The sequence below is a fragment of the Triticum urartu genome, chromosome 7A, assembly GCF_056163025.1.
Source record: "Triticum urartu cultivar PI428250 chromosome 7A, HENAU_Tu73, whole genome shotgun sequence".
Lineage (NCBI taxonomy): Eukaryota > Viridiplantae > Streptophyta > Magnoliopsida > Poales > Poaceae > Triticum > Triticum urartu.
The window spans coordinates 522,613,547-522,636,025 of record NC_141879.1 but is presented as its reverse complement, the minus strand read 5'-3'; the positions used below and the strand labels follow the sequence as shown (position 1 = coordinate 522,636,025).

General features: G+C 45.1%; 2 protein-coding genes across 4 annotated transcripts; both read left to right on the top strand.

Moving 5' to 3' along the window:
* Window positions 1-5,865: 5,865 nt before the first annotated feature.
* Window positions 5,866-7,813, top strand: LOC125522504 (pentatricopeptide repeat-containing protein CRR2, chloroplastic). The gene has a single exon (XM_048687562.2). It carries the CDS (start codon window positions 5,896-5,898, stop codon window positions 7,804-7,806), a length of 1,911 nt encoding a protein of 636 aa, XP_048543519.1. The 5' UTR covers window positions 5,866-5,895; the 3' UTR covers window positions 7,807-7,813.
* A 264-nt stretch (window positions 7,814-8,077) lies between these two features.
* LOC125522503 (protein SUPPRESSOR OF NPR1-1 CONSTITUTIVE 4) lies at window positions 8,078-13,375 on the top strand. 3 transcript variants are annotated; one of them, XR_015610551.1, is made up of 4 exons: window positions 8,258-8,432; window positions 8,937-9,441; window positions 10,161-12,266; window positions 13,248-13,375. XR_015610551.1 is itself a non-coding variant. In XM_087535052.1 (3 exons), the coding sequence occupies exon 3, from the start codon at window positions 10,171-10,173 to the stop codon at window positions 12,133-12,135; it is 1,965 nt and encodes a 654-aa protein (XP_087391178.1). In that variant the 5' UTR covers window positions 8,078-8,204; window positions 8,937-9,441; window positions 10,161-10,170; the 3' UTR covers window positions 12,136-13,204. The 3 variants fall into 3 exon arrangements, 2 of the variants coding, with proteins under 2 accessions (XP_087391178.1, XP_087391176.1); XM_087535052.1 differs by lacking the exons at window positions 8,258-8,432; window positions 13,248-13,375 and adding an exon at window positions 8,078-8,204 and having other exon boundaries at window positions 10,161-13,204; XM_087535050.1 differs by lacking the exon at window positions 13,248-13,375 and having other exon boundaries at window positions 10,161-13,204.
* Window positions 13,376-22,479: the final 9,104 nt, after the last annotated feature.

Sequence of the window (22,479 nt, the reverse complement as noted above, 5' to 3'; positions counted from 1 at the left end):
ACACTGATCTTCCTTTGAGTCGCCCTCAATGGATGAGCTTCAAATCACTCAAAGTTGATTTTGAAGGTGACCATCAAACCTTTACAAACTTTATGAAACACCGCATCAAATGAGGCATGTTTGTCGCTTGTTGAGATGAATATGCATGCACAATAGCTCGCCACGTCGATGCCTAGGTGCTACGACACGCTTCTGTCCTGGTGCAGCCAAGGGACTTATTTCCAAAAATAAATAAATAACACTCTTATTTCCATGTTCTTGCATCTGTATTACAGTTCAGAGATTTCATGAGTCCAGTCCTCAAGTGAGTATTTCTTTTGGGAGTAAATTGCATCTCTGCTCCCTCAACTTGCATTTGTCGAAACAAGTTTTCACCTCGCTAAACACAAAACACAATACATGTACGGTAAAAGGTAATGAGGAAGCCATTTTACAAAGAGGATCATAATATAAACGGACAACAGAAATCACATCGGAAAAATGCACCAGTGCACAAAAACAACGTGATTAAGGGCCAAACAAAAATATAGATGGTCTAGAAGGCAACGACATGCCACACCTAGGTCACCTGAGCTCCACAATCATGCCCCCAAGAAGGTAACATCGCAAAGTGTCGCCACGGTCGAGTCCAAGACAGACAAGTGTTTTCACCCAGAGACCTAGCGGAAGGAAGACAACCGCATCGACGTCCTCCGGGGGAAAGGGGCACCACGGGGACCGCCTCCATCAGCACCTCAATGCAAATCTTTCGCCCGGTTGCTATCGCGAGACTACAAGTAACCTAGGACAGCACAACCCCAAGGTAAGGCCCGCCGTTGTGACGAAGTTAGGACCTCCAGAACAAGATTTGCAAGGCCACCACCATAACACCCATCATCGCCCACATGACCAAGAGGCACAACCACCATCGCCACTCTGAGGCTCGCCGAGATTTCTTTGAATCCTTACCGGCTTAAATGATTCTTTGTTTCTCGAGCCTCATGCTTCATCTCCATGGCACTCAACGCTTTCAGCTAATCTCGACTTCTAGCATTCTCCTTCACATTCATTGTGATCCACAAAGAGGTTTCTTTTCATCATCCATCAACCCATAAACAGTATAGTTATACCAATTAAACTAAAACCTTTTAAAAACTAGTGTGCCGGATGTCAGTTGAAATGAAAAGCTTGATACAAACCTTCAGTCTCCCTCCCTCACCGTCTGTCTTCAACCCCATCCCCATCGTCTTCATCTTTATCCTCCTCATATCCATCCTTCTCACCATCATCGTTGAGCACTGAAGGAGCTTTGAAAATCCCGTACTCTTGCAATCTCTGAATATACATCGCGAGGGTGGAAGTTTTAATGTTTTGAGCGTTGATGTGGTTTGAGGAATCAGAGACCACAAAATGCACAACATCATCTGGACCAGGGTTCGTCGGAAGTTAAAAACAACTAAAAACGCCTAGAATATAAGGCACGCGATGATTTTTTGAGTCTTTATCGTACATGTTTGACTATGATTTTTTTACTTACTGTATGCCTAGAAATTATTATAAAGTCATATGAAATGGAATTGTTTTGCAAGACAAATATAATTACACTACCGATACATGTTCAGTCCATATAATTTGTTATATATACTAATGGACAAAGTGATGCATCAATTCGTGTAAAGTCAAATGCGCCTTATATTTTAGGAAGGAGGGAGTACTAGCATGACTACATAAACTAGACAGGGAAGAGCGACCGGGCGCACCTTTTCTAGGACCTCAAACTGCTCCACCATGGGAAGATGACAGAGGCCAGACAACAAATACTTGATGAGCCTTAGGTCGTATTGGCGAAAGAATTTAACGATGGAAGGAGACATTGGTGTTAATAGTTTCGCAGGTTCAAATACCGAGGCGGCGTCGCTGCCTTGACCCGGTGGGATGGCCACCATTGCTTTGCCTCTCGGATCGTTCAAGGCGAAGGGGGTGGTGCAGGTGCGGGCGCAGCTTTAGGGTGCGTTTGGATCCTAGGCAAGGGCGGTCCCTAGCCTTGCGAGGCAAGAATAGCCATTTGATTAGGGAAATAAAGCTAGCAAATGGAGGCAACCTAGCTTGTAACTACCGAGAAAACCTTGATGATGGAGGTGAGCCAATTCGGCTCTCCCACACCGGCAAAAAAAAAACTATGGGCACTTCGGCGGTTAATGCTTAGATTTACCTGTTTCCAAACAGTAAGGCTTACTTTTGACGACTTTTGCTAGAACGGGCTAGGTAAATCTGGCCCAACTAAGCTAGGCGAGTTAGTAAACCAAACGGAGAGCTCCTGTATGGCGCTTTATGCGCCCGATCAGGGACTGGCGCCCACTACCGCACCTGGTGGGCCAGCCCAGGAACACATAACACATTTAGCGTGAAAAAACTCAAAAGCAAAAATCTTCCGTGAGGAATCAAGCTCGAGCCATTTACATATAGCGCCAATTGCCTAACCACTAGAGTTGGTAGGAGCTAGTGAATGGTTATAACGCGAAACGTATAAGAATACTGTAGCCATGCTATTTATTGCACATACATTTTAGAGAAAACTTGATTTTTATTAAAAAATGTGAACAAAATTTGAAAGTTCACAGATTAAAAAAAATTACGAATTAGAAAAAAATATGTATTAAAATAAGTTCACGAATTAGAAAAAAGTTCACAAAATTTGAGGAAAGTTCATTGATTTTCAAAAAATGTTCACAAATTCAAAAATAGTTAATCGATTTGGAAAAAGGATCATTGATTTCGAAAAAAGTTTATTGGTTTTAAATAAAGTTCACAAATACAGAGAAAACGTTCATCAATTTTAAATTTTCTTAACCATTTCGAAAAAAATCATCAATTTTTAAAAAAGTTCACAAATTCAGAAAAGTTCAAAGATTTTGAAATTTTTCATCAATTTTCAAAAAAGTTAACAAATTCGAAAAAAATTCAGCAATTAAAAAAAGGTTCACAAATTTGAAAAAAAGTTCTTCAATTCTAAAATAAACATATATTTTGAGAAAAAATATCATTAATTTTGAAAAAAGGTCATGGATTTTGAAAAAGTTCATGAAATTAAGAAAAAGAAACAATAAAAAGGAAAAAGAAAAATAAGAAAAATTGAAAAGAAAAGAAAGAGGAACAAGAAAAAAGGGGCAGTAATCATGACAGCCTTGATTACCCGGGTGGTTATTGTTGTTCATCTTGTATAGGGGGATTGCGGGTTCGAGTCGCTGCGGACACACCTCACATATATTTGTTGCAGTTTTAAGGAAAAAGAAGCTAAAACAGGCAGGCCAGCTCACGCGTGGGATTGTGCGCTTCAGGCGCCTGCTAGCAAAATAGCCTATAACAGGCGCCTGAAGCGCCAAATAGGGATCGCCAACCAAGCGGACCATTACATACGCGCAAAAACCTAGTCGACAGTCGGCCCACAACGGTTTAGCCCCACGAAGGTGTGGGTGTTAGTTGGCCGCATAGTAATGAATGCCGGGAGAAGATGGGGCTTGGGAGTAGGGAGCTCCTAGCTGGCGCTCTCTATGGCAGGTTGTCTTTTTTTAGCACTGCGGCAGGTTGTCGCTTGCACGCATAAGGGAGTCTACGACTGGGCCGACCCATGACGGTAGCGATAGAGCACTGTAGCTCCAACAAAAAGTGCCCTCGTAGGGTATCAAACCTAGGATCTTGTTAATGAGAAAAGGCGATACAACCAACTAAGCTACCGAGCTGTAGTGATTACTGACCGCAGAAACTTTTAAGAACCAAACGACATAGCAGATCTAATTTCTTTTGGAAATTTCGAACGCAATTTTTTTCTAAGGCAGCGCAAATTATTAAAAACGGAAACATTTTTCTGAAAATCTATGAACAATTTTTATGAAAAGGGAACATGTTTTCAAACTCCTAAAAAAATCAAAAAATCAATATTTTCAAAATTTGGAACTATTTTTAAAACAGGAATATTTGTGAAGTTCCGAATAATTTTTGAAAAACATAAAAAAAATAAAAAACAATTTTTTAAATTTGCAAACATTTTTTGAAACACAAAAGTTTTTGAAACTCCTGAATAAAATGGAAACATGAACATTTCTTAAATTTTTTGAAAACATAAACATCTTTTGAAATCCCGATCAATTTTTTAAAAAGTTGTGAACATATTGAAGAATAACATTCAAACAAATTTTGGAAAACACTAACAAAATATGAAAACACGGACATTTTTTGAAATGTGCAAAAAAAAATTGAACTCTTGAAAAATGGACATTTGTGAACACTATGTAAAATTCGTTGACAAATTTTCAAAATGGGAACATTTTTTGAAAGTCTGAACATTTTCTTAAAAGTTGTGAAAATTTTGAACCAAAATATTCAGAACAACCTTTTAAAAAATACGAACATTTTTTGCAAATCCTGATTTTTTTAAATATGAATATTTTTTAATTTATGAACAAAATTTTGAAACACGAACATTATATAAAATGTCGATTTTTTTGAAAGGAAATACAAAATTGAAAATGGAAAATTAAAATGAAAGGAAAAGAAAATAAAAAACGAAGTAGAAAAAAGAAAAATAAATAGAACAGGGAAAAAGGAGAGAAAAACAGGGAAAAAAAGGGGAGAAAAGAAAAAACAGGCCAAAAGAAAAAAGGAAAACAGAAAAAAAAAATAAAAGAAATTGATTCGGGAACCTTCTAGAAGTTTTGCAAAACCAAAAAAAAATGGCTGAAAACCTCTAGAAGGTTCCCAAAACAGGGGACGTTGAAACGCTTAAACAGGCCGGCCCAACCGAACGATTGAGATCTCCCTGTGAAAAACAGCGACACTAGTTAACGAGTGCTTCTTCGAAAGTCTCGCAACGATCAGCGCCACTTGGCGCGCTCTCAGCCATTTGCCACATGTCGCGCTTTGGACATTTTCTTCGGATTTTGTTTTTTTATTTTTCCGCACGTGTTTTCGGCTTTTTAAACGGTTTTTTTCCGGGTTTTTTCGATGTTTGGGTTTTCCCCTGGTCTTTCTTAGCTTTTCGATAAAAGAAATTTCGATTTTTTTTGCGTGAAAAAATGCATTTTTTTTCTTTCGTGAAAATCACGGTTTTTCTTTCGCGGGAGGCACGGTTGTGCTTTAGCGAGAGTCACGGCCGTGCCTCTCGGAAAGGGAAAAACAAAACACGTTTTCTGTTTTTATTTTCTTTCGGGAGAGTGACGGTTTTGCTTCCACGAGAGGCACGGTTCTGCTTTCACGAAAGTCACGGCCGTGCCTCTCGGAAAGGGAAAAAAATACGCGTTTTCTGTTTTTTTTCTTTCGCGAGAGTCACGGTTTTGCTTTCGCGAGAGGCGCGGTTGTGCTTTCGCGAGAGTCACGGCCGTGCCTCTCGAAAACGAAAAAAAAACATGTTTTCTGTTTTTTTTCTTCCACAAGAGTCATGGTTTTGCTTCCACGAGAGGCACGGTTGTGATTTCGCGAGAGGCACGGAGGTGCCTCTTTCGGAAAGGGAAAAAAACCATGCTTCCGGTCCGGTTTTTTCGCCCAGTTTTTTTCGTGAGAAAAAAGTTTGTCAAAACCTATCAATATGGGATCTAGTTTTGAAAATCTCGACGCGAGGAATCCGACGATGAAAACGGTTCGAGATTTGGACGCATGGTTTAAGACATAAAACGTTTTGAATAAACGGATCTACGAAAAAAGAAAAATTTTCGGGTTGCGACAAGTGGCGTGCTGTATGTGCGCCACTTGTCGCGATCTGGGAAAGTGAAGTGCTTTTTGCAACGAGTATTCCTTAATTAGTTAGTGATTTCGGCGACAGTTTGAAACAAGGTGCGTCAAATAGGGATTTCCTTGGGTATATCGACGTGTGACGTGCTCAAGTAGGCACGGGGCCGGTTTAACCGCCACCGCGGGCAGACGATGCTTCCCTCCATCCTTTCAAAGTCGAGAAACGCGCCGTCACCCGCCGGACACCGCCGCCGTCTCCGTCGTCTCATCTCCTCTTCCCTCGGCAGGGCTACAACCCTCCCACCCACCACCGCCATTGCAGCAACGCCACCTCCAAGCACCAACTGCCACCTCGCTTCTTCCACTCATTCCTACCACCACTACACCTCCATCCTCCAATCCTGCGTCGCCGCTGGTTCCCTGCGCGCAGGCAGGCAGCTCCATGGCAGGCTCCTCGTCTCGGGCCTCGGCCCCGACACGGTCTTGTCCACCAAGCTCGTCGACCTGTACTCTGCCTGCGGCCATGTTGGGCAGGCGCGCCGCCTGTTTGACGGAATGCCCAAGCGGAACGTGTTCCTGTGGAACGTGCTGATCAGGGCCTACGCGCGGGAGGGGCCCCACGAGGCCGCGGTGCAGCTCTATTATGGGATGGCGGAGCACGGCGTGGAGCCGGATAACTTCACGTACCCGCTGGTGCTCAAGGCGTGCGCGGCGCTCCTGGACCTGGAGACCGGGAGGGAGGTGCACGAGCGCGTCTCGGGCACGCGGTGGGGCCAGGATGTGTTTGTGTGCGCCGGTGTTGTTGACATGTACGCCAAGTGCGGGTGTGTGGATGATGCTCGAGCGGTGTTTGATGGGATCGCGGTGAGAGACGCTGTCGTGTGGAATTCGATGATTGCTGCATATGGGCAGAATGGGCGACCCATGGAGGCGCTTTCATTGTGCCGTGACATGGCTTCTAATGGTGTTGGGCCCACAATCGCTACTCTGGTGAGTACAATATCAGCGGCGGCTGATGCCGCTGCTCTGCCTAGAGGGAGAGAGCTGCATGGGTTTGGTTGGAGGAGGGGATTTGGGCGGCAGGATAAGCTGAAAACTTCCCTTCTGGACATGTATGCCAAGAGTGGGTGGGTGCAGGTGGCTCGTGTTCTCTTTGAGCAACTTATGAAGAGGGAACTTGTTTCTTGGAATGCCATGATATGTGGATACGGGATGCATGGCCATGCTGACGAAGCACTTGAACTGTTTAACAAAATGAGGGGAGATGCTCAAGTGACTCCTGACAACATCACTTTTGTTGGGGTTTTATCTGCCTGCAACCATGGAGGGATGGTAGAAGAAGCAAGAGAGTTCTTTGGTCTGATGGTTGATGTGTACTCCATCAAGCCAACAGTGCAGCATTACACTTGCCTTGTAGATGTTCTTGGTCACACCGGTAGGTTTGAGGAAGCATATGACCTTATTAAAGGAATGTCTATCAAACCAGATTCAGGAATATGGGGGGCACTTCTCAATGGTTGTAAGATCCACAAAAATGTTGAACTAGGTGAGCTAGCCCTGCAGAAGTTGATTGAGCTCGAGCCTGAAGATGCTGGTAATTATGTCCATCTATCAAATATCTATGCTCAGTCTGGGAAATGGGAAAATGCTGCAAGGGTGAGAAAGCTAATGACCAATAGAGGCCTGAAAAAAATCCTCGCTTGCAGTTGGATTGAGTTGAAAGGAAAAACTCATGGATTTCTAGTTGGGGATGCATCTCATCCTAGATCAGATGAAATATATGAAGAGCTAGAGAGATTGGAAGGTCTCATGAGTGATGCTGGCTACGTGCCTGACACAATGCCAGTTTTCCACAATGTGGATGATGATGAAAAGAGGAATATGGTGAGAAGCCACAGTGAGAGGTTGGCCATTGCGTTTGGGCTCATTAGTACACCTCCTGGGACAAAGCTTCTTGTGACTAAGAATCTTCGAGTTTGCGAGGACTGTCATGTTGTTATCAAACTGATTTCACAGATTGTGCAGCGTGAGATCATCATAAGAGATGTTAACCGCTACCATCACTTTGTAAATGGTGAATGCTCTTGCAAAGACTACTGGTAGCTTTCACTGTGAATAAACAAGTTGGAATTTTCTCGTATTAGTTTCATACGACAGAAGATGGTCTTTTCCAAAACAGCACAGGTTAGCCAAAAAGAAAACAGCTCAGTTTTGAGAAATTCGGAATTGACTGGAAATCTGTGATTGTCTGTTACTGTCAGAGTTCACTGTGATGTTCTTCTACAAGACAAACTTGGATGCTGAATGAGCCAGCACAGAGTTGCAAAACGCAAAGGTGATGACTTTGATATGGAGCACTTCATGTATGTAAATCATTCAGAGACGAAGAAACATGATCGTGTTCATTGTGGAACACCTGGTTCTCCTGGTCTTGCTTAAATTTAGTCCTTGTCAGGAGTGGTGTACACAAATTCAAGGTTGGTCTTCATGGTTTCAAAATGGTAAGCAATACATAATGGGGGAAAATCTCGTTCTGATTTTCCATACTGGCAAGCTTTTGTCTGGAGGGCTGAGTTTTGTGCCCTGATGCCTATCAAAGGTTTGTAAAAAGCCTATTACGCCACTGGAATTGCATCCCATGAAACTATTGGTCTTCATGAAGATATAAAAATATTAATTGAAGACGGAAATAACTATTAGAAGTTGTTGCAGTTGCACTACCTTACAAGGTAGAGGAACCCGTTCATCTTTATTTCTGTGTCATGTTCGATCTATTGTGTTGCATATATATTCTATTCTTCTGTCTGGTGGGAAATATCCATCCTACTGTTTGTTATATAATCCAAAGAAATAACCCTTTATCAGATATGAAGTCTGTTGGCCGTTTTTCTATAAGTTGCAATGTTGTCAAGGACTTCAAATATACTCCCTCCGTCCCAAAATATAAGAACGTTTTTTACACTATACTAGTGTCGAAAACGTTCTTATATTTTGGGACAGAGGGAGTAAGTTCTTACAAAGTAGCACAATGAATGAGGCTAGTTGCATTAGTTGAGAACTTTGATTTGGTGTTAACGTCTTTTTGTTTGAGTTATTATGGAGTAGCAAACCTTTGATTATGCGACTGGCTTGTCAGTAGTTTATCTACATTTGAAGAAACAAATCTAGCTTTGGCACTCCATTTTCCTTTTTAGTTGGCTAACTTGTTTTGCATCTGTCACCTCTTCTTTTAGGACTTCACTATATGCAAGAAGAATGTCCCTACTGAGAAATGAGAACCTGGAAAAAGTAGTATGGTTCCTGCAGTATGAAAGATAACAGTGTTATCTTCTCTGCTGTCTTTCTGCACTTCACTCTGCACTGCTTCCCTGCACCAGATTCCTGAGGTCTGTGTATATCTATTGGCCCAGGTTCCAGTGTGGGTTGTGATGGACTGCTAACTATCAAAAAAGAACTTCCTTTGTTTGTTGCATTGCTAATACGTACTTTTCTTTTGCATAAACAACTTGACATGACATCAGTTCTGTGTCATAACTTATACAAAGTTGCACCTCAAAAAGAAAACTTATACAAAGTTGTAGGGTGGCATTTTGCGAGTTTCAGGAGAGGTTTCTTTGTAACTCTACCTGCACTTCGGATCTTCCCCATCTACACGTTGATCATGAGAAATGTGCTATGGCTGGGTTCCTTTTATGTTCTATAAGTTTAGGGCATAGCTCTACTTGCACTTTGGACCAGGTATGTGGCTGGCTTTTCTTCCTTGGAATCTGCTGTTGTGATAAAATTATTTCCTCTGCATCTTATTTGTTTCACAGCAACAGAGCTAAGATAAATTGTATTTTACTATGTTATATCATCTTATAATCACATTAATTAGTTACTTTAATAGAACTGAAAATATCCCAGGACTTCAGAAGTGCCGTTATTTCAGTTCTCATTCTTACTTTGGTCTACAATGTCAATTCATTAGCTAAGTTTAAGTGCAATCTACATCTGTGTTTGCACTTGTTGAAGCTTCAGAGACTATCACTGCAACCACCATACAGCTCCTAGTTTTTTTTTGCATTCAACTTTTAATTATACACCTAGCATATGTGGAGAGAGAAAGAGATATTATTAATAAGATGCCGTATAAATCAGTTTTGTGGTGGAATAGCAGTAGATAGGACCTTTGCTACCTAGTCAGCCATCTTCTTTGACCTCTGCTGTGGAGACAAATGGATTTGTGTGGCGTTGGCTGATGCACTCAGTACAGCTTGCTCCACCATGCAACTTGCTTCTTGCCGGCCGGTGCCTGTCCTAGTCTCTCCAGCGGGGAAGACTTCATCTTGACTCCCTGCTACTAATCCCCAACTTTTTCCCTTGGCAATTCTCCTTGCATGAATAATTTGCATTGCATTGCATTACAGTCTTGAAGCAAGATTCATCAGTTCTGACGTGGATGCCATCCTCTGCAGTTGCAGTACCATGGCTTTGCCTCATCGGCGCCTCTTCCTCTTCACCGTCGTCGTCTTCCTCCCACAAGTGTTCTCCCAGCTCCCCAACATCTGCGGGACCAAGGCCAATGGCAGGTACGCCTGCCCTGACTGCTCCACCTCTACTGCAGCCACCTCAAACCGTAGCGCCGGCTTCGAGGCCAACCTCCTCCGGCTCCAGGCCTCTCTCCAACACATGGCCGCCACGGACGCCAGCTTCCTGAACTCCACTTTCACCACTGGCGCCAGCGACGCGGCGGACACGGTCTTTGGGCTCGCCATGTGCTTCACCGACGCGGAGCGGTCCGACTGCTCTGCCTGTCTCGCTGGCGCGGCAGCCGAGTTGCCCGGGACCCGGTGCGCAGGCCGCAGGGACATTGTCCTTTGGTACGGGCACTGCCTCGTGCGCTACGATGACACCCCCTTCTTCGGCACCGCGGACACGTCACCGGCGCGGCGGTTCGACGTGCCCAACCCCCACAACTTCTCAGATCCAGTGAGCCTGGGTGCGGCGCGTCAGAGGCTGGCCGGGCGGATGCTCCCCGCCGCGGCGGCCTCGACGCTCCGGTTTGCCTTTGATGCCGAGGAGGTCACACCGAACATGACGCTGCATGGGCTGGCGCAATGCACGGAGGACCTGCCCGCCGAGGAGTGCAGCCGGTGCCTGGCATCGCACATGGTCTGGCTCGCCGGATGCTGCGCCGACATGGACGGTGTCCGTCTAAACGGGCCCAGCTGCTACCTGCGCTATGAGTTCATGGCCTTCATCCCCAGCATGCCGCCGTCCATGGCACCCCTGCTACCTCCTCCTCCGGCGTCTGAATCAGGGACTCCCTCAGGGAGGAAGAAGGCTAGAACATACATACTTGCGGGGACCCTGAGTGCATTGGCGCTGCTGTGCCTCTGTCTTCTGGGAGCATTTCTGTATTACAAGAAGAAGTTTCATGGCTCACTTCCTCCCATGCCCTGGAAGAGGGACACACCGACGATTGAATCCTTCCTGCGGTGGCAACATCCGAGGAGGTACAGCTACTCGCAAGTGAAACGGATGACGAAATCTTTCTCGCACAAACTTGGCCACGGCGGCAACGGTGTGGTCTACAAAGGCAGACTCCCGGATGGCCGTGAGATTGCCGTGAAGATGCTCAAGGACAACAGGGACGTCGATGGCGAGGATTTCATGACTGAGGTCGCCAGCATCAGCAGGACCTCCCATGTCAACGTCGTCACGCTGCTGGGATTCTGCTTGCAGGGTAGATCTAAAAGGGGACTCATCTATGAGTTCATGCCGAATGGCTCCCTTGAAAGATACACTTCTGGGAGAGGCACTGAGCACAACTCACTTGGCTGGGAGACACTGTTCGACATTGCTGTCGGCATTGCGCGAGGCCTCGAGTACCTGCACAGAGGTTGCAACGCGCACATTGTGCATTTTGACATCAAGCCTCACAACATCCTCCTGGACCGGGACCTCCGGCCTAAGATCTCCGACTTCGGACTGGCCAAGCTGTGCTCCCAAAAAGAGAGCACAATCGCGGTGTCCATTGCAGGAGCTCGGGGCACGATCGGGTACATCGCGCCTGAGGTGTTCTCCAGGGGAGTAGGGGCAGTCACCAGCAAGTCCGACGTCTACAGCTATGGCATGATGGTTCTTGAGATATCTGAGGCTAGGAGGAGCATGGATGACGACGATTTCACTGATTCAGAGGCAAGCAGCAGCAGCAAGTATTTCCCCCAGTGTTTATATGAAGGCTTAGATCAGTTCTGTGCAAGAGCTTGCGCCATCGATGATAGCGATGGCAAGGCTACCGGACTGGTGAGGAAGATGGTGGTGGTCGGGCTGTGGTGCGTGCAAATCTCCCCTTCGGACCGGCCTTCCATGACCAGAGTGCTCGAGATGCTGGAGAAGAGTGCTGAAGAGCTTCAGCTACCACCACACACTCCACGTGGACCTTGAGCACGCTGAAAGATTTGGGTATCTTGAATTGTACAGCTAAATGATGAAGACATCGTTCAGGTTTTGAAATTAAGTGGTTTCATTCAGTGATGCATGCACTTCTTGGTGTGTCGTTTCTCTGAATTCACATGGTAAGTTTTGAAATTGTTATGTAGTACTCCCTTCGTCCCAAAAAGCTTGTCTTAGATTTGTCTAGACAGTACAAAATTCAACCATGGATAAGCCCAATGGTCATTTCCGTTTGTGTCAATAGATAACCACGATGAAAATATGTCAGGCAATTTGAAGTGCCGAAAGAAAATAAACCATGTATAGAAAAATACTCACCTCAACATACAAACATAGAACCATGCATAAATTATTATACTATTTTATATTTATTAAATATTTTACAACTATACAATGATCAAATACGATCAACTATCTTGCAATCGATTTATGCAACAACGAACAGGATATTACCTAGTATCATTGTGTTGTGTGGCCTACTTTGTGTTGGATATAGTGACACAACTAAGAAACAAGATATGAGTATTTTCATCTATATCTATCTATACCAATATAAAAAGACCTAAATGGACAGATCCAAACCATCTCGACCGTTAAATCATGTTATCTAGCGGTTTAAATCGCTCCAATGTTGAGCACCAAACCCGTTTAACGCTCTAATTACCCACCACTGCCATTGGTTGTAAACACGTTTTGACTCAACGCTATCCCTTGAAATCTGCCATGTAATTAATATCCTATCATTCTCGTGAAGAAATAATTGATATCTTATCAAATATCAATATGCAACAGATATATCTTACCTAATATAAATGTGCATTGCACGTATAAAAGATCCACATCGTTGCTACGGGGCTGTTCAGATCAGGGTCTTTCGGCATCGTTCAAATTTTGAAACAAACGAGAAAAGTCCCAAAAGTAATGCTTCTCATCCAAACAAGCCTGATAGAGAAGTTCATGGAGATTGATAAAAATAATCCAACACGATGTTAATTAGGATGTGTGTGCTTCATATTGGGCGTGTGGAGGTGTGTCTTTAGTGGATCTGTTTTCAGTGGATTTGCTTGAATTTGTTCGTCGTTCGTCTTTGTTTGTGTGTCTAGGTTGGATCCTTCTTATCTACACTCTTCATCGGCGGCAGTTGCTATTCTGATGCATTGGTTTTATGAGGCCTTAGCATGACGACTTCCCGACTGTCTACTACAAGAAGGTTTGCTCGGCTCCGGCAAGGGAGGGGCAATGACAGCGACGCGCCTTCGGCTCGCTGTAGTCGTCTTTAGATGGTCTACAAATTTGAATGTATTTTTTATTATTTTCAGTGTTCATTATACTACCATGATTGAAAATGAATAGATCGGAAGTTTATCCCGCAAAAAAAGAAATTATTTACCCATCCCACTAAGTAGACCAAGTGAAAATGAAAAGAAAAAACTTACTCTGTTATCTATACACAGAATGCCAATCTCCCTTAAAAATGAGAAGGGCACAAGCTGACTCTTCATGTTACCATGTGACATTTTCACGGCACAAAATTGCCTCTAAAAAATTGTACTCCATACAGTCCATGTTTATGACTCATAACATTGCACACATGTTTTTTTAAAGGCTGAAGGCCATATATTAAATAAAAATCAGCTTTTGATAAGAACTTCCTTACAATGGTAAGGAATAAATATGATCTCGAAGAAATCAACACCGTCTTCCTTGTGCTTCCACCAGCGGCGCACCATGAGCAAAAATCATTGTCGCCTATGGACCTCCGTCTCACTAGCAAACATGTTAAAATCCAAGAGCTTGTAGAAGCAGTGGACGGGAGGTTGTCAATGTAGACTAGAAGACGTTGGCGACCGTGAACTGGATAGATCGTCGGCCCGAAGAAGCCGGCACCGAAGAGGGCAAGAGATAATCCCAACCCCGCCACATAGAGTTGGAGACACAAACCTCACAGGTTCCCCGATGGAGTCGTACACGGCTGAGCTTTCAAGCAGAAATGAAATTGGAGAATAAAAATACGCTGCAACGCCAATCTCTCCGCATGATACCACCGTTGAACAAATGCCAATCACGCCACATCGAGTGCGCGATGGTTAATGTCATCCTCGGATCATCAACGCCACTCCGAGGAGGGACGTCAACATGGGGAAAGTCAACGAACCGTTATTCCTATCGCCGCCGCTACCCCAATCTCTTCGGCAACGTAGAACTCAAATCCCTACGAAACACGAACCAGGACACTAAGATCTGAGGTTCCCCATCCTCGCGTCGCTGTAGTGGCTGGAGAAGGATACGGGAACCCGCGGCGGTACCAATGTGTCATTGGGACAAACTAGGTGCCTCATGGTCGCCTCCTCTATAGCAAACCCTAGAAAAGACGTAGTGTCTTATGTTGTTTTATACATGGTGACTCTGCTAGCCAGGTGGTGGCAGTACACAAAGAAAGAAACCACATATGGTATGGATGAAGTAGTGGAGATTTTATGTAATTTAAAATCATTCGGACATTTCAACTCACGCTTACCTAGTTCCGTAAAGACCATCCACGAATGTTTTTACTCATTGTGAAAATCTAGCCAACTTTCACATCCAACATAGAAAACCATCATTATGGATGCAAGCAGGTCTGTGAAAAATGCATTTAGAGACATTATAACCGTGTGATTTTTCTTCCCTCTCAGATAGTTCGGTCATTGTACTTTTCTGTTTTCATGATCTAAACGTCGTTGACATCCCGATTCCGTTGTACCGATGCGCAACATGGGAGATCATTACCGGGGATGCTTCTCGTTGCAATTTTTGAGCAACCTAGTCAATTGGTCTTGTAGATCTCACGAGACTTGTGTAGCACTATGCCACCGAATGTGTCCCCTCCTTCTAGTCAATCTCACCCCCTAGGCTGCAACCCTGCAACCTCCTGTAGCTCCTCATATCTCCTTTGCGCTGGCAAGGCGGTCACATACCTCTCTGTAAGTGCATCTAGCGCCCCTTAGTGATTTTGGTCTATTGAATACTTATAGGTTAAGGGACTGATGCGTTTGTGAGTGTGCACATGTCTATAAGTATATGAGGAGTTTGATATTTATAGAGAAAGTCGACCCCTAAAAATGAAGTTCTTTGACTGAAGACCTTGGATTTCTGAACACTTTCTGAAGACTTTGAAAGTGAAGAAATTGGTGTAATCCTGAAGACTTGGTATTCATTCGAGGAACATGAAGCATGAAGACTTTTATTTTCGTAGTTTCACTTTCTCCTTCTTGAGTCATAGGAAACACCGTACTGTTAAAGGGGGTCGAGGAAATACTAAGGAAAAATTTCCAAGTGATGCTCAACTCAAAATCCTACACCTACCAATCCCTTCGAGTGAAGCCATTGGAAATCTCATACAGTTCAGTCAATTTCTTCAGTGACAGAGACGAAGTTCTTCTGGTCTCTGGGGAATTTGTTCTGACTGAGGAGTTAGGAATTCGCCACTGCGGATTGCCTACATAGTGAGGAACATGATAGCCCTGAGGAATTTGATACTCAAAATTCCGACCGTTGCCGTGTTATGCGCCAGCTGTTCCAAAATATCTACCCACCTAACGGTCATATCATTGAAGGGCATTTATGTCTTACATGTCGGGCTGCTCCCTAGGCTATAAATAGCCGCCCCCTACAACCACTAGCTGGTTGGCTGCTCCGAGAGAAACTGACACTTGTCATTTGAGAGCATTCCATCCTCCGAGGACTTTGAGTGAAAATCATCAAGTGAGGAAAACCCAAACCCAAACACCTACAAACCCCAAGTGATTGAGCATCACTGAAGAGATTGATCCTGCGTGGATCCGACGCTTGTTACCTTTGAAGATTGTGCATCTTCCAGACGGTTAGGTGTCATGGTCTAGAGCATCCAAGAGGAAATTTTGGATCGCCGAGTGACCGAGTCTGTGAAGGTTTGGAAGTCACCTGAAGACTTACCACGAGTGATTAGGCGAGGTCTGTGTGACCTTAGCTCAAGGGGAATACGGTGAGGACTAAGTGTCCTGAGCTGCGTGTTCAGGACTGGGTGTCCGGGACTGTGTGTCCTCAGGTTTAAATACCTAGCTGCCCTAACCAGACGTACAATTGTCACAGCAGTTGGAACTGGTCTACCAAATCATTGTCTTCACCGAGCTAACTGGTTCCATTTCCTCAACCCTTCCATCTCCTCTTATTTGTGTTGTGTGCTTGTTCATATATGTTTGAAGACTTTGACTGAAGACTTTCTCTATTTCCTCAGTTTAATTTCTTCAGTCTGTTTGTCTTATCCTGTGTTATCCTGTGTTTACGCTTTCTGTACTCTGTGCTTGTTTTCATTTCTTTATGAAGACCATGATCATGCTTTGTTATGTTTACTTCTAAGTACTTATTCCGCTGCAAGTAGTTTTTCACTCAGGAATTTCCTCACCCTGAAATTCCTAAGTGAAGAATTCATAAAAATCGCCTATTCACCCCCCTCTAGTCGATATAACGCACTTTCAATTGATATTAGAGCAATGCGCTCCCTTGTTCTGTGTGATTTTGGTTTAACCGCCCAGAGTTTTAGTTATGTCGACCGCAGGTATGATCAAGGTTTCTGTTGGGTGTCCTACCTTCGATGGGACGGACTACCCCTACTGGAAGAATAAGATGCGCATGCATCTTGAGGCAATTGATAACGATCTCTGGTACGTTGTGGAGAATGGTGTTCCCTCTGTCACTCCTGTCGTGGTTCTAACTCTGACAGTGATGTAGGGGGGTATGTATGGAGAGGCTAGATCTTTGCTGCTTTAAATGGCAGCCACAGGACAAGTTGTCAGTACAGTACTTACGGTCGAGCGGGAAGAAGAAGGAAAGGCCTTCAAAGTTCAGCGCCCAGTGTATTATGTTTCTGAAGTTTTGACTCCTTCAAAGCAAAGATATCCTCATTACCAGAAGCTTGTATATGGGATTTATATGACCACGAAGAAGGTTGCACATTACTTCTCTGATCATTCCATTACAGTCGTCAGCGACGCTCCACTATAAGAGATTTTGCACAACAGAGATGCAACTGGTCGAGTGGCCAAATGGGCGATTGAACTTCTTCCCCTAGATATCAAGTTTGAGGCAAAGAAAGCTATCAAGTCCCAAGCAATTGCAGATTTCGTCACCGAGTGGATCGAACAGCAACTTCCGACTCAAGTTCACTTGGAGCACTAGACCATGTTCTTCGATGGATCTAAGATGCTGAATGGTTCCGGTGCTAGGGTAGTATTGGTTTCCCCCCGAGGAGATAAGCTCAGGTATGTTCTCCAGATTCACTTCGATTCCTCCAATAACGAAGCAGAATATGAAGCACTTTTGTATGGGTTGCGCATGGCCATTTCACTCGGCGTCCGTCGCCTCATGGTCTATGGCGACTCAGATTTGGTGGTTAATCAGGTGATGAAGGAGTGGGACGTCAGGAGTCCAGCTATGACTGGTTATTGCAATGCAGTGAGAAAGTTAGAGAAGAAAATCGAGGGGTTAGAGCTTCATCACATCCCCCGACTGAAAAATCAAGCGGCTGATGATTTGGCAAAGATAGTCTCCAAGAGAGAAGCCATCCCCAACAATGTGTTTTTGGAATACATCCACTCGCCATCAGTCCAAGAAGATCCTTTTACAGATGAAGCCCCGCAGCCAAAGAGTGCCACAGATCCGACTGAAGTTGAAATTCCGGCAGTGGTCGACCTAATCATGGAAGTTTTGGCAATCACCCCCGACTGGACGATACCATACATCGCGTATATCCTAAGAAAGGAACTCCCGGAGGACGAAGAAGAGGCTCGACAGATCGTCCGTCGATCCAAGGCCTTTACAGTCATAAAGGGACAGTTGTATAGAGAAGGCGCGACTGGAGTTGGTCAGAAGTGTATAACACCAGAAGAAGGTCAGATAATCCTTGATGATATCCACTCGGGGACCTGTGGTCATCATGCGTCCTCTCGGACCATTGTGGCTAAAGCATACCGAGCGGGATTTTCCTGGCCAAGAGCGAATGAAATGGCAAAAGAGATAGTCGACAAGTGTGAAGGGTGCCAGTTCTACTCCAACATGTCACACAAGCCTGCATCAGCCCTAAAGACCATTCCACTCGTCTGGCCCTTCGCTGTTTGGGGACTGGACATGGTTGTCCCATTGAGAACAGGCAGGAGCGGTTTCACACATGTGCTTGTGGCAGTCGACAAGTTTACCAAATGGATTGAAGCTAAGCCTATCAAGAATCTTGATGCTTGCACTGCTATCAGTTTCGTCAGGGAGTTAACATTCAGATATGGAGTCCCGCATAGCATCATCACCGACAATGGGTCAAACTTTGATTCAGACAAGTTCAGAGCTTTTTGCGCCTCTCAAGGCACACGAGTCGACTACACATCGGTCGCCCATCCCCAGTCGAATGGACAAGCAGAAAGGGCAAATGGTCTGATTCTCAAAGGACTAAAGCCTCGGCTGATGCGTGATCTCAAGCACGCAGCAGGCGCTTGGGTCGACGAGCTTCCGTCAGTTCTGTGGGGATTGAGGACCACCCCGAATCGGTCGACTGGAAGACTCCGTTCTTTCTAGTTTACGGAGCGGAAGCAGTCCTGCCGAGTGATCTACTTCACAATGCACCCCGAGTCGAGCTTTATACTGAAGATGAAGTAGAACAAGCCCGGCAAGACTCAGTCGACCTCCTGGAAGAAGAAAGAGAAATGGCTATGATCCGATCGACCATTTATCAGCAAGACTTGCGTCGATTCCATGCCAGAAATGTGAAGAGTCGAGCCTTCCAAGAAGGAGATTTGGTCCTCCGAGTGGATCAACAGAAACCACACAAGCTCGCTCCTACTTGGGAAGGTCCCTTCATCGTCACCAGAGTCCTCCACAATGGAGCGTATCACCTTTACAATGTCGATCACCAGATCGATGAGCCACGAGCTTGGAATGCAGAACTGCTCCGCCCCTTTTACACTTGAATTCTCACTTGGATGAGATGTAATAAGAAAAACTTCTGTAGTCTATTTATCAAAGACAAGAGTGTTACAATTTTTCCTATAATTGTTGTCACTTTTGTTTGCGTGTGAAATCCCCCAGTGGATGGCTTAGCTGCGAATCCGTTTCTCCTAAGTTTGTAAAAAAATCCTACCGAGTGGTGAGCCAGACTCCCACTCGGAGGCTTAGCTGCAGCCCAGTGCTCGCCTAAGTGTTTCAAAATCCTACCGAGTGGTGAGCCAGGCTCCCACTCGGAGGCTTAGCTACAGCCCAGTGCTCGCCTAAGTGTTTAAAAATCCTACCGAGTGGTGAGCCAGGTGTAACACCCCGGATGTAACTTACCCAATTTGTACTCCAACTCTTGTCGTTTCCGGCCTTAAGTTATTTTATTTTCTCGGGTTCGGGTTTTTGTCTCCGTGTATTGTTATCGTTGCCATACATCTCATATCATGTCATCATGTGCATTGCATTTGCATACGTGTTCATCTCATGCATTTGAGCATTTTCCCCGTTGTCCGTTTTGCATTCCGGCGCTTCGTTCTCCTCCGGTGGTCATTTCTAGCCTTCTTTCGTGTGTGGGGATTAAACATTCCCGGATTGGACCGAGACTTGCCAAGCGGCCTTGGTTCACTACCAGTAGACCGCCTGTCAAGTTTCGTACCATTTGGATTTCGTTTGATACTCCAACGGTTAACCGAGGGACCGAAAAGGCCTTGTGTGTGTTGCAGCCCAACACCCCTCCATTTTGTCCCAAAAACCCATCAAAACCCTCTCCATCATCTAGAGCGTTCGATCACGATCGCGTGGCCGAAAACCGCACCTCATTTGGACTCTCCTAGCTCCCTCTATGCCTATATATAGACCCCTCATTCCAAATCTCGGATCCCCTCCTCGAAACCCTAAAAATCCCAGATCCGCCGCGCCGGACATTGTCCGTCTGCACCGGACACCCCGCCGCCGACGCCCGTGACCAACCAGGCGCTGACACGTGGCACGCCGGCCGCTCCACCCCGCCGCGGCCCGCTTGGACCGGGAGGAGCCCCCGCGGCCCGAAGCGCGCGCCGCCGCCCGCCATCCACCCGCGCCGCCTCTCCTCTCCCGCGCCGGTGCCGGACCACCGCTGCCGTCCCTCCACCGCGACCCTCGCCGCTCCGCCGCAGCGTCCCACTCCGGCCGCCGCCGCCTCTCCTCGCCGCGCCGCCGCCCCACGTCGCCGGAGGCCGCGCGCACCGCCCGGGTCACCTCGCCTCTCCACCCTCCTTCCACGGATCCACCGGCCGCCGTCGACGTCGTCAACTCCAGCGAGCTCCGGCCGTTGAACCTCGTAATCCGCGCGTGAACAGTGCCAGATCCGGATCTAGATCTCGGTTGACTTTCCGTCCCTAACCCTAATTTTTTTGCTTATGTTCATCGCATCGTAACTTTGCATCCGTAGCTCCGTTTTGGGCATATAGCATATCAAAATGTTCGTCTCAGAGAGTACATCATTTCATTCCATTGCATCATTTTCATTTGAGTTCATCTTGATGCCCGAAATGCTGTTAGAAGAATGCTACTTGAGATAATTGTCAGATCTGCTGCTCCATTTAGAGATTTGTCATTTTTGCCATGATTAATGTGTGCATGATATGCCCATGAGTTCTACATATGTTTTGTTAAGGGTTTTGCCATCTTTACAGAGGTGCAACCCATGTATTTTTGTAATGTGTGTGGTGAATAGCACGAGCTTGCAAAGTGAGGCACTTGGTAATGCTGATTTCAGGGACTTAGCATTTCCACTAAGTCCTTGAGCTGTTTATCTCATATGGCCATATGTTCATGTTGTTTCCTAGTGATCCGTGCCTCTTTTGGGGATGATCACTAATGATGTTTTGTTAATCTTGTAGTGCTCTATCCATCCATGTCTTTGTTTGCAATTATGGATCACCCTAGCTTGAGTCAATCGAGCTCTACTTTTTCTACTTCGTGAATCTGGGCAGATTGTCTACTTGTTAGCGATTTTGCCGATGATGTTGTAGTTGATCCGTGCATTCTATGTTATTGTTCTTGCCATGTATAGCCTAAATTTTGTGTATTCTTGATGGATGTATGCTTAAATTGTCATGACTTGCTCCGTAGTGAGTGCATCGAGCTCGTAAACATGCCTACTTGATATCTGTTTCAGCATGCTCCAGTTTTCACTAAGTCTGAGTACTGATTATGTTTTTGCCATGTTCACATGTTTGCAAATGTGTTTTCTGATCCCTTTTGGCTCAAGGTCACTAAGGGACTTTTGTTAAGCTCTTTGAGTAGCTCCATGCCATGCTTTACTTTGCCATATTCAGGTCCTGTAGCATATAGTTTTCATGCTCCAAAGAGTGCTACCTGATCTGAAATTCCAGACAAGTGTTAATTTCACTAAGTCTGAAATCTGTTTACCATATGCATTTTTGCCATGCTTGTTTGAACCTGTTAATGGATGATTTGGCCGTAGCTCAGTGCTAGACTTTTGTTAAGCATCATGAATGCATCCCTGCCATGTATTTTGATGCTATGTTTGGATGCTGTAGCATGTTCATCTCATTGTATTTAGATGGCTACTTCCTGTAAATCGCAGAACGTGATCATATTTGAATTGCTTGCCATTTCCAAACCGTAACTCCGATTCCGGCGTTCTTTATATCGTTTTCAAGCAATTTCATCTCATCTTTCCAGTGGAACACTTGGATTCCCAAGTTGAGGCCAAGTTCATGCATTCCTTGTCAAATCTTGCATATGCATCCCGCATAGCATATCATCTTTGGATCATATTGTTTGAGCCTTGCACGTGGTTGATTGTGTCCTTGTTGCTTGTTTGTCTTGTTTTGGTAGAGCCGGGAGACGAGTTCGCTAATGAGGAGCCCGTTGAGTTTGCTTTCGAGGATCCAGTCAACTCTGACAACTTTGCAGGCAAGATGATCATACCCTCGAAATCACTACTATCTTTGCTATGCTAGATTGCTCGCTCTTTTGCTATGCCAATGCTACGATGCCTACCACTTGCTTTCAAGCCTCCCAAATTGCCATGTCAAACCTCTAACCCACCATGTCCTAGCAAACCGTTGATTGGCTATGTTACCGCTTTGCTCGGCCCCTCTTATAGCGTTGCTAGTTGCAGGTGAAGATTGGAGGCCGTTCCTTGTTGGAACATTATTTACTTGTTGGGATATCATTATATGGCCATGTTATCTTAATGCATCTATATACTTGGTAAAGAGTGGAAGGCTCGGCCTCTCGCCTAGTGTTTTGTTCCACTCTTGCCGCCCTAGTTTCCGTCATATCGGTGTTATGTTCCCGGATTTTGCGTTCCTTACGCGGTTGGGTTAT